General features: G+C 42.1%; 1 protein-coding gene across 6 annotated transcripts in view; it reads left to right on the top strand.

The window, feature by feature from the left end:
- Arhgap25 (Rho GTPase activating protein 25) overlaps positions 1–2,473 on the top strand; it is an 83,793-nt gene extending 81,320 nt beyond the window's left edge. For all 6 annotated transcript variants that reach the window (XM_040271088.2, XM_005322095.5, XM_040271087.2 and 3 more), the window contains one exon: positions 310–2,473. In XM_040271088.2, the coding sequence (XP_040127022.1) occupies positions 310–517 (208 nt within the window). In that variant the 3' untranslated portion in view covers positions 518–2,473. The remainder of the gene's footprint in view (positions 1–309) is intronic.
- Positions 2,474–12,735: the final 10,262 nt, after the last annotated feature.

The raw sequence follows: 12,735 nt of genomic DNA, 5'->3' as shown, positions 1-12,735 counted from the left end.
ACATACATTAGAGATGGTCTCTTCTTTCAAAGATTTTATTATATGGTTGAAGATACAAAACACAAGATGACATAAAAAACAGTAATGCCAGAAAGGTCACAGGATGGTGTTAAATGACAAAGGTAGGGCTCAGACATGAATTCAGTTTTACTGGGGAGTCTTTACCTGAGAAGAAGGACATCAATAAGAGGCCCCTGTTGGATCCGGTCTTGTGTTTTGGAATGGAAAATGAGCAGGAGGTTCTGAGTAAGGGTGAAGGGTCTCGAATTAATACCCGGTTCCTTCATTCTTTTCTTTCTTTCCTTGTAGCCTTGAGAAGGAAAATTATGACGTCTGGGCTAAGGTGGTGAGGCTCAATGAAGAACTGGAGAAGGAAAAGAAGAAGTTTGCGGCTCTGGAAATCACTCTCCGCAATGTGGAGCGCTCCCGGGAGGATGTTGAGAGGAGGAACAAGGTTTTGGAAGAAGAAGTCAAGGAATTTGTGAAATCAGTGAAGGAGCCCAAGGCTGATGCTTGAGGGTCCCGGGAGTACCAGCGATGTCCCAGAGGGGATCAACTCTGCTCCTTTTCTTGGTGCTACCTGACAATGAAGGAGCAGGATTACTCCCTAAGAGGGAAGGGATGGTTTTGGGGGGAAACATCAGTAAATCAAAGGAGTTTGAAAGATGATGAGGGGGAGCAGGGGCACCTATGATCACCTGTTGCTGTACTCAAAGGGACTGTTTTATTCCACTGAAGTTGCAGGCAGAGCAAAGTGGAACCTTCTACGGTGGAAGGTGAGGTCCAGTGAAGAAGTTTGAGACAAACATCAAAGGACACAGGCAGACGTCTGGCCCTGGCCCCTGAAGCTAGGCTGAGGCCCCAGTTCTTTGTTTCCTATGTGGAATGATTCACTGACTCAGATGGCCTTAGGGCATCTCTGGCAGACAATGCAATTCAGTGCTCAAGTGCTCACCCCAGAAGACTGTTTTGGCTGAGGTCTCATCGCCCTTCTGTCATGCTACCACGAGATGGAATTCTCCAGGAATTCTCAAACTTCACCATAGACAAAGACAAAAAAAAAAAAAATCAAAAAACAATGAATTGTATTTATAAAAGCAAAATTATGAGAAAATTATATCCAAATAAAGAAAAAGGAAAGAACAAGATGGTTTCCAATCCATATAAAGTCTTTATGAGATCTAGTGAAAGACCCTTGCTCCTTGAAGCAGATGCACCCTTCTCAGGGGACAGAGCTTGGTGAACAGGATATGAGCTGTGTTACAGCCTCTTCCTGCCTTTCAGTGGCCCCAGTTGTGCGTATTGTGGGTTAACACAGTAATAGTCATGATTACATATATATTAATTTTTCTCCCTATTTTGTCCAAATGCAAGAGAGTTTACTGACAGAGGGGTTTTCCCAGCAGAGAGCTGACTATTCCTCATCTATGTCAGGACTCAGGTAGTCCAGCTGAGCCTTTTATGGTCTTTGACAGCATTTTAGTTAGGTGGCCTCCAAGTATTTTTGATCATATGCCACATCAATAGAAAATGTTCAAGCCCACATCCCTCCAAATAGGCATATTTATTTTATTTATAAATTACAGTCAACCCTCTCTGTATCTGTGGGTTCTACATCCATGGATTCAACCAACTTCAGAAGAAAAATATTTAGGAGAAAAATTACACTTGTACTGAACATGTACAGACTTTTTCTTTTCCTTGTCATTATTCACTAATCTGCTCAGCATATCCACGGTTTGCAAAGGGTTTACATTGTCTTAGATATTATGAGTGACCTGGAGATGGTTTAAAATATTAGGAAGATGTGCATAGGTTGTGTGCAAATGTCATGAAACTTGATCTAAGGGACTTGAGTATCTGTGGATTTTGTTATCTGCAGGAAGTCCTGGAATTGATTTCTCAGAGACATCAAGGGATGACTAAATACTACTGTATTGCTACATCATGTGTCTTATAAAACACAGGGCAGAAATTGAATAATGATGACATTAAAAGCACAGCTTCATAGATTTCCCCAGTATGTTTTCAGCTCTGGAGACCACTGGCCTCGTTTTCCTTTCTGACCTGTCCCAATTTTACATCTTTTATTCCATTGCTTCTAAAATTTACTTGAACTCTAGAAGCCACATGGCTTAATGAATGGTTTCCAATCCGGTCACCACAGTGAGGATTCAGCCTTCCTGCCTCATGTGCCTCCTCCGGTGTTCTTTCCCTTTGTTTTCCTTACTCCAGTTAATCCCCCTGCCTTTGGATTTATGACCTACAGAGTGGAAAGTAAGGACAGGAGGGCCAGTGTTGCTTATTCCTGCTACTCAGGCCCTGCTCTGTCACTCTGATCTCCCTGAGGACCGCCCCAAAGGAGGGGTTGGGGACAGCACAGAGCATCTTCTTATAAGCCTCCTTGCCAAAGATTGGGAGGAAATGATTTGGAACATTAAAGAAGGTAATAAAAATTAATTTCTTGGGTCAATTTGCTTTTTAATTACAGAGTTATAAACTTGGCAACACTTACCTGGACCTCTGATTTGAGTTGAGGAGTGCCTGTGGTTAGTTCTGCTAGCTTATGTCCCTATGTTCTCCCACAGATGCCATGCTCCGGCTCTTTGGGTGCCCAAACAGAGTTGACCATGAAGGTAGCCTGTGTCACAATTCCACAGGGAATATCTGCTTGAAGGTACAAAGAGGAGGCCCTGAAGCCTGTTTTGAGATCCACGTCCTAAGACCTTGCTGGGTCTGGCAGCCAGAGCTCGGGCTAAGTAGAAGGGTCACGTTTGAATCCCAATCCGCTCCTGGCCTGGTGATGCTTCTTGTCCTGTTCGTATCACCCATCTTAGGAAATCAGCAGAGCTGGATCCAGCTTCACAAGCACCAGGCGGTGAAGAGAAGAATATGGCTTGCTTCAGTTGACCTGCCCACATTACTCTCCATTCAAGAAGAACACAAGAAACAGTTCCTCTTGGACTCCAGGCCCTCATGAGTCCAAGGGAGGGCCAGGCAAGATCTCAGGTCTGATGCCACTGTCCTCAAAAGAAAAAGCATGTGATGCATGACAGGTTAGCTTCAGACCTCACCTGGACCCATGGGCCAGTTTCTAGAGGACAATTCTGGAGACAGACCTATGCCAGGTGTTCTGTTGGACCCAGGAGTTCCCACCTTTATTTTCAAAGCCATTCCATGAACAGGGCTGTACTAAATCTGCCCCCTTTTCCAGCCACACCCCCTACCTTCACCTTACCCCTTCTCTTGCCAGCTCATATGCTGAGAACTGGGAAGGTCTGCACTGTGCACTGTACCCCCCCTGCCATCTTCCCTACTAGTCTTTTTCCTTCCCAGCCTTGAGCATGGCACATATGAGGGCACATTTCTTTTACATTTAAGGCACATTTGGTGATTTTCCAGGAAGTTTATGTACCAGATGGGACACTTTGTACTCAGGAGTGTCAGGGATGATCCCCTCCCAACAGATTTTGGTTGGAGTCTGAGACCAAGTGCTGTATTTCTAGTTCAGAGCCTGCTGCATAGGATGGAAGCAATAAAAATTCTTGGTTTTTGGTTTGGACCAACTTCCTCAAGCTCTGATCAGAAAAGTAAGAAGCAGAAGAGACTCAGAGGCAACTGGGAGCTGCTGAGGGGGGAGGACAAAGGAGCATGGTGCCACAGCAACCGCTGGCTGGGCTCCACCGGCTGGGAACGGGAAGATGTGCGTACACTCACATCGGGTAAACTTCCACATTCCACCACTTCCGGTGCAGATACCAGCAGTGATCAGGTCATGTGCTTGCCGGGCAGCAAGCACAAAGAGCTCTTGGAGGCTGCTCCTGCAATTAAAATGGGATGACTTACAAAAAAAATCACATGAAATCCTTCATCCTGTTGAGAAGGCTGGGAGGAAGGAGGCCTCAAGGATGGAGCTCCAGCTGCCACCAGCTCAGGCTGACATTTGTCCAGTAGCAGAGAGGGCTGGGGCTGGAGGGAGGCTCAGAAGACTTCCCAGGGCAACTTCAGACAAAGGAATGAGAAGAGAATGCTAATGAGGATGTGTATCTTCTAACTTATATTTTCTTGGATGCTGGCTGGAAAACTGAATCGAAATCATGGGATAACAGAACAGGAAGATACTCTTGAGTCTAATCCAATGTGTTCCCTTAATGGACAGGAAAACTGAGGCCCAGAGACATAAACTGAAATGACTGGTGCTCCCACGGCACAAGGAAAAGGATTCAAGGTGATTTTTGAGGGCTCCTCTAACCCACCATTCAGAGATTCTTGGGATTCTTGGCTTCTCTCCAAAGTTCTTTTTTTTTTTTTTTTTTTCCCAAACTGCAATCATGGTTTGGAAATCCACCAAACATCAATTGCTGGATGCTTTTAGATATAAAACTTTCCTCAGATATCAATTGAATCAAAATCTTTGGGGATGGGATTTCAAAATATAATTTTTTAGAATTCCCAGTTAATTTCGATATGCAACCAGAATTGTTCACATGGTTCTAAAACTGATAAATTTGTTCTGAATCATGACTCCCCTCTCTTGTCTACAATCAATGCGACTCCATTCTCTGGTCTTCCCCTACATACTGGTTTGTCTCTTGCTCATTCATTTAGGATAACACAGGTGACCAACAGCTTTTCATGGCTGTAATCAAAATACCTGACAAGAATGACTTAGAGGAGGAAAAGTTTATTTGGGGCTCTCAGTTTCAGAGGTTCAGTGCATGGTTGGCTGACTCCATCACTCTGGGCCTGCAGTGAGGCAGAACATCATGGTGGAAGGGCCTGGTGGAAGAAAGCTGCTCGATTCATAGCAGCTGGGAAACAGAGGGAAATTATAATCCAGACCATGCTCCCAGTGATCTACTTCCTCCAGCCATGACTCACCTGCCTACAGTTACCAGCCAGAGTCCATTCAAATTATTAATCCATCAAATGGACTGATCCACTTATGAAGCTATAGCTCTCATAATCTGATCATCTCTGAACGTTCTTGCCTTGCCTTGCACATGAACTTTTCAGGAAACATTAAAGATCCAAACTGGAGGTAAGCCCATGTTATCTGGTCAGACACACAGCACATGCGGGAAGGGGCGGAACTCAGCCAACTGTGGAAGGCGATGGTTTGTCCTTCTGTGAACCAGAGCCAGAAAGCCTGGAGAACTTCAAACTAAGCAACAATTTCATCCTTGACAGGGACATGGCACAGGAGAAAATGGAAATAGACTTGGAGTTGCCCCCAAATTCCCCAACTGCAAATGGCAATGCTCTGAGAAGAGCCAACAGTGTCCCTTTGGTCAATGGATTTGGCCTTCTCTTCCTTGAATTTATGGAGGTTCTGCAGGTATCTCCCTTGTCCCTGGTGTCTGGAGATCCCACCTTCAGCCTGGTGGAGTGGGGGATGGTGTACCCGTCCCACCCTGAGGCTGCAACAATGTGGAGCACCACCTCTTTCTAATTTCAACCCACCTCTTACCCACTCCCTTGAAGAAACAGCACCCTCTCCAATCCCTCCCTGCTTCCAGATCTCCTGTCCTATTTTTTTTTCTCATTCTCAACTGCTTTGTCACCTCCGACCTCTGTCTCTTGCACACTCAAGATGAAAATGATTGTCAAGCAAATAAACTCGGACCTTTCTTACACCTAGTTTTTATTTGAGCAGCAATTTTAGGTACTATGAAAGTTCAGTCTCCTAAGTTACACATTTTCAATGGGTAATAATATTCCCACCAACGAGGAGGAAAACTGGTTCTTGGGAGGGTGTGTGTGTGAAAAAAATTATTATTTTCATGTACCAAACACAGATATATATCTGTGGTGTGAAAATTTGGTGGAAGAGGAATGATTAGGGGAAGAAATGTCTAAAAAGGCGCCTTATAGGCCAGATAATGAGAGAGAGAGAGAGAGAGAGAGAGAGAGAGAGAGAGAGAGAGAGAGAGAAACTGCATTCAATGACGGTTAACTATTTCTTTCACATATCTGAAGATCTGGCATTCTTATTTCTCAAATAGGCTTTCAAATGAGATTTTGGAAGTTAGGATATAGTTTAGAGGCAGAGCATTTGCCTAGCATGTATGAGTCCCTGAGTTCTATCCTCAGCACTGGAAATAAAAGAGAGAGAGAGAGAGATCTTGGATGTCACATCCCAGCGTCATAAGGTTTTCTAGAAACCATACGTCTGAAAGTGCATTCACTTCATGTTATTAACTTTGGTCCTCATCCCCTAGCTCTGGTACTAGAGATTGAACCCAAGGGCACACCACCTCTGAGCTGCATCCACAGCCCTTTTTATTCTATTTTATTTGATAAAGAGTCTAAGTTATTGAAACTGGCATTGAACTTGCAATCTTTCTGCCTCAGATTCCTGAGTTGCTGGATTATAGCCAATACCACCATGCCCAGCTTCTTCTCACCTTGCATGACATCTTACCAATTGATAGTTATAATACACACAGCATTTACTGTTAGAAAAGGACTCTAAGACCAAATCAACCCTCCTTGTTGAATATAAGATATGCACATATATCTTCAAAATTACATAGTGACAGAGCCAGTACTATCTCCTGGCTCCTAAACTAGTGTTTTGTCCACAACTAATCAATATCTAAGCTGATTAAAGAAATGCGACTTTCTGTTAATTTGAGGCAGGGGATAACATATTGTCACAAAATGAAGCTTAGATTGACCAAAAAATAATACATTATCAGCTGGGTGCAGTGGTGTATGCCTGTAATTCCAGAGGCTCCAGAGGCTGAGGCAGCAGGATTTCAAGTTCAAATCCAGCCTCAGCAACTTAGCAAGGCCCTAAGCAACTTAGCAAAGCCCTAAGCAACTTAGCAAGACGCTATCTCTAATAAAAACATTTTTAAAAAGGTTGGGGATGTGGCTCGATGGTTTAACACTCCTGGGTTCAATCCCCAACAATGAAAAAAAAAAATTAAAGGCTATCTAGAAAAAAATTAAGGCAGTGACTCTGCATGTTGTATGGAGAACAGTAACTTTATAAACTCAAGATTTTGCTCTAGGCTGGGGTTGTGGCTCAGTGATAGAGTGCTTGCCTGGCATGTGTGAGGCACTGGGTTTAATCCTCAGCACCACATAAAAATGAATTTAAAAAATAAAAGTATTGTGTCCATTTACAACTAAAAAATATTTTTTTTAAAAAAAGATTTTGCTCTAATCCTATTTCAGGACTAAAGGAATTGTTAATGAGACCCACCCTGCTATTAGAAGAGAGCAGTAGGAGGGTATTGGGTTTTCCCAACTTTTTTGTAGGATGCTGAGGATCTAACTCAGGGCCTTGCACATGCTACACAAGTGCTTAACTACGGATCTACATCCCCAGAATGTTGGTTTTGTTGGAAGGCTTCATGAAAAGAAGCAGGTTGCAAATTATAATGAAGGATATATGCTTGAAAGAACATGTACATCCAGTGTACTGTATTGAACATTTCAGGATGGGCACGGTGGTACATGCCAGTAATTCCAGTGGCTTGGGAGGCTGAGGCAGGAGGGTCACAAGTTCAAAGCCAGCCTCAGCAAAAGGGAGGCACTAAACAACTCAGTGAGACCCTGTCTCTCCATAAAACTCAAAATAGGGCTGGGGCATGGCTCAGTGGCCAAGTGCCCCTGAGTTCAATCCCCTGGACTCCCCTCAAAAAATGATCCAAATTATAACAACATGCTTAAGGGATGAAGAATGGATTTATTTACCTACCTATTTTGCAGACGATTGAAACTGACCTCCAAGATGTTATAAAAGAATCTCAATGTAACAGTAACTTAGGAATAAATCCTAGGATTTTGAGATTCGACATATGAGAATACTCTCAACTTGCTTTCAAAGTTGACTCTCTCTACAGGCAAAAAAGTAAGAACTTGAGGGCTTGATTTTAAGGACTCTTGAGAATAGCTCTGATTAAAACATCACCCCTTTCAAACAGCCCATGTCAGATCAAGAAATCCTTATGTGGATGTTATGTTACTAGGAAATAACCATGAAGCCGCCATTGATCATGAATATTGTGTTTATTCATTATCCAATTCCCAGCAGAGAGCTAGGTAAAGAAGGAATGAGTGTCTGGCTGGATAAGGCATGTTGTGGTTGGAGGGATAAATTGAGATTAAGGAGGTCAGCAGGGAATGCTACAATGTTGGGCTTTTGCCACCTGAGATGCGGCTAGGAGCTAAAATAGGGCCTTAAAAGGGGAAAGGGAGATGCTGAAGAGAAACTGGAGCCAGTTTGCCCCGAAGCACACCTGTTAACTAGTTGAAGTTGACACTTTGACTTATTTTCTACCTCTATTCTCTCCTTCATTGAAGTCCTCTCAGTCCTGCCTAGGCCCAGCATGCTAAATTCATCCTGGATTCTTGGCTGGCATCAGTACCAACATCATGACAATAACTGCCATTAAAGAGAAGCAGATACATTCATTTCCCCACCAGGCTCTGTGACAAGTATTTTGTTTATCTCATCTCCTGTAGCTCTCAAATCAATTCTTTTTTTTTTAATTGCAATTGAGTCTATTTTGCTGAGGTTTCAATGTAGCAGAGCTAGGAATTGAAGTGGTTTAATCCTATTTGTGTGGTGTGATACTGGCTCTGCCCCTACATATGGAAACAGTGCCACATTGGAAACTATCTTTTAATGGTAAAGAGAGGAATCAAAATGTCAAGTACTATAGTTTGGATCTTAAATGTCCCTCAAAGGCCCATGTGTTGAAGATTTGGTCCCCAACTTGTGGTGCTATTGGGAGCTGACAGAAACTTTAGGAGATGGGGCCTAGTGGAAGGAAGTTATATCACTGGGGGCATGTCCTTGAAAGAGATATTTGGACCCTGGTTCCTCTTCTTACTTTCTATTTGCTTCCTGGCCACCATGAGGTAAGCAGCTTTCTCTACCAAATATAACGACCATAATCAACTGCCTCACCACAGGCCCCAAAGCAGCAGAGACAAATGACCACAGGCTGAAACTTCTGAAACTGTGAGCAATAATAATAAACCTTTCCTCTTTTTAAATCCATTCTCTTGGGTATTTTGTTATAGTAACACAAAGTTTACTACACACCAAAGAGATACACACACACAAACACACACACATACACACACACACACTTTTTTTTTTAAGAGAACCCTGTCAGGGGTTTGGGGAAACACTAATTATGCCTTTTCTGATTCGGCATCAAGGTGAAGACATATCTGTAGACAGAGGGCCAATCCCACACCCCTGAGTCATACCCATTTTCTTGTCTTGAGGCTGCTGGGAGGCCACACATCACCAACTCCTTGCCAGAAGTCATTCATGGTCCCCATGCATCCGTTCACCCTCAAAAGAACTCTTAGGAATAACTCTGGATTTGGGTCTCCTGGGTCCCTGGTTCCATGTGTCTAAAGAATGAGTCCCTCAGACCTCCATGCTGAACTGTCTCACTTATTTTCAAACTCACCTTTCCACTTAGAGAATTCTTCTCTCTTCCATTAGGACTAGGCGGGCCCTCAAGTGGGGCATACAGGATAAGTGTGAAGAACATACTGCCAGCAAGAACTCTGAGGGAGGAAAACCTCTTCATATGAATGCATGGAGAAATGAGGGCCATGCATTCCCCATCCTACCTCATTGTGACATGTGTGATAAGTTGAACACAGGCTCTGCCCTGCGGAGATGACAGCTTAAGATGCCTGTCCTGGCTGGGGGCTTGCGGCTTCTGGGCATAGCGCACTGAAGGTCTTCAGCCTATTTCATGTGATCTGACTGCTTTCAAAACACTCCTGGTAGATGAGAGTGGAAAAAGACGTGTTGCCACCTGACCACTTGGATACGAGGCCCATGTAATGATGCATGGGCACAAACTTGCCCTTCACTCCTTGTGTTTTATCCTTGCTAACTTTCTGGCAATTATTCAAAGCCCTATTTTTCTTAGAAGTCCCTCCTTCCCAGGCTGTTGAAGAGGGCAGTGGTTTGCCTGCTGGTCCCCTTTCAGAGAAAGAGCTGGGTGGGCCCACTCAGCTTGTCTGAGGTCAAACACCAGATGTGTTCTGTGGGAACTTGAACTTGATAAGGAGGGAACAGGAGGTCTGGATTAGGTGCTGTGTCTATTTGAAGGCTGCATAGAGCCATCCTTTGGTGTTCTCAGGGGTTCAGTTCCAGGACCCCCTGTGGATTGCAAAATCCACGGATCCTCAACTTCTTTATATAAAATGGCCTAATACTCGCATATTATCCTACCGCCATCCTCCAATATACTTTAAATAATCTCTAGATTACTTGTAATACCTAATTCAATTGAATACTATGAAAATAGTACTGTGTTATAATAGCAAGAAACAAGTCTGTAGATGCTCAGTGCAGATGCAATTTCTTGAATACTTTTTAATCTGTGATTTTCTGAATTCACAAAAGTAGAACACTCAGAGAACCAACTATATTACCTTCAAAAAACAAAAACAAAAAACAACCATCAGTGAAAGCTGACATTACGCTGTGAATACTGAATTGACTTGCTTATTGAAATGCTGGAGCTATTGCCTTCAAGTTCTCATATAGGATCTCATATTTTGGTCCAATTATGTCAATATCCACAGTTTGGCTTGCTCTTCATGCTACTTATTTCTCATTGATAGTCATTCTTGTGTGTCTCCATTGCTTTTATGAAAGTATTAGAATAATAAATCTTCCAAAGAATTTGAGGGTAAATGGAGAAATAAAATTTACAAAAATTCTAGGGCATTCAGCCCCTGTTATGCCAATCATGAGTAACTGATCTCTATACAAAGATAATCTGGGTCGTGATGCCAATGATAGCTTTACTTTGTACAAGACAGTTGCACCCCAAGTACAGCAAAATGTTACAACAGTGATTCTTCCTCCTACAATTAATAGCATCTTAGAGGAGCTACATTTGACCAGGGCCACTTCTTTAAAAATACAATTATTGACTGTTTTCTGTGCCCGAAGTATGGTGTTCCCTGCTTTGCCTGCAATATCCTAGTTCTCACAGAATACTATTAGACAGGTGATTTTTTTCTATTCTACAGATGAAGAAACTGAGGTTTAGAGAGACTAAGTAATTTTCTCAGACTCACAGGATCTCATTTCTAAAAGACTTCTTTTAAATTTCAATACATTCAAAATCGACATGTATCTTATAGCTAATTGATACATTTCAAACATAACATCTCACAAGTAGTTGGCTACTTAAACTGAGAAAATATAATAAGGTGACAGGGCAAATATAGAAGCCAGGTCTGCTTAATGATACAAAGGCTTAAGTGTCAGAGGAAACAGTCAACCTGCAACTCAGTAATGACCATAATAATAATTACCTGAGCAATAGGTGTAGACTGGTAATTGCTATTTCTACAATTACCCTCAAATTCTTGGGGAGATGAATTCTTATACTTTCAGAAAAGCATTAAGTACACCTGCATATTTGAAATTAATTACTCTGTTAGAACATTGGAACAATTTGGTCCATTCAATTAGATTGATCAATTTATTCTTTGTAGGGAATCATTGGGGTTTTTAGTTTGTTTAGTTTAGTTTTGGTTTGGTTTTGGCACCATTTAGAAGGTTTTAGACTTTTCCTTTCTCCAGTGAGATTTTTTCAAAGCATATTTTAGAAACCCAAAAGAAGAGAGGAAAGAGGTCAAGCGCTCAGACCTCAGTATATCTGCATGCAGATCTGTTCCTTCTAGAAGTTTGAGAGCCCTCACACAGAACCACAGCACCTGCTATTCTTCCAAAGTCAGAGCAGCCAGTTATTTACCTTTGGTTCTGCCTGGGGATAGACCCGCCGCCCTACAGGTTTTCAGTACTTACGGCACATCTCTAACATCTCTAACTCTACATTACATTTCTGCCTCTGGAAGATTTCTTGGTAATTCCTTAAAGAAGTGCTCACCCGGTTACACACTCACTGTAACCGATGTGATTCTGCAATTTGTATTTGGGGTAAAAATGGGAGTTCATAACCCAATTGAGTCAAATGTATGAAAGATGATATATCATGAGCTTTGTAATGTTTTGAATAACCAATAAAAAAATATTAAAAAAAATTTAAAAAATTTAAAAAAAGGAGTGCTCACCCAAGTTTGTTCTTGGAAGGCTTCTCTTTGCAAGAGAGACTCTGAAGAGTAGACTCCAAACTCGGTGCTATGTCACACATAGGTAATCCAGCAACTAGGGAGGCTGAGGCAGGAGGTTTGCAAGTTCAACGCCAGCCTTAGCAACTTAGGAAGGCTCTCAGCAACTTATCCAGATCTTGTCTCAAAATAAAATAAAGTAAAAAATAAGAAAAGGGCTGGGGATGTGGTTCAGTGGTTAACTGCCCCTGTGTTCAATCCCTGGTCCAAAAATAAATAAATAAAAATAAAATAAAAAGGTCTAGGGATTAGCTCAGTGGTAGAACACTTGCCTAACATGTGAGCCCCTGGGTTGAGACCCAGCATTACCATGAAGAGGAGGAGAAGAGGTAATCCATTCTTAAATGGAATTATTATCAAATAAGTTTGTGGAACCCTATACTTCTCTGAGTCTTATAAGGCAAGGCAGCCTTGTCATACTTTAAGTCTAACTCTTAATCCTATCACACAATAATCACCTATTATTAAAATTACTTTGGAAAATCTTGAAAAAAATCACTTATCAGATTTATAATTCATAGCTTTATATGTATACCCTGATCATTAAAATGTATGATTCTAAAGCAAAGTAAATGATGAAACCAAGAATATATACCA

Source organism: Ictidomys tridecemlineatus, chromosome 12 (genome assembly GCF_052094955.1).
Source record: "Ictidomys tridecemlineatus isolate mIctTri1 chromosome 12, mIctTri1.hap1, whole genome shotgun sequence".
Taxonomy (NCBI): Eukaryota; Metazoa; Chordata; class Mammalia; order Rodentia; family Sciuridae; genus Ictidomys; species Ictidomys tridecemlineatus.
Note: the sequence above shows the minus strand (reverse complement) of the source record. Positions and strands in the feature narration are given on the sequence as shown.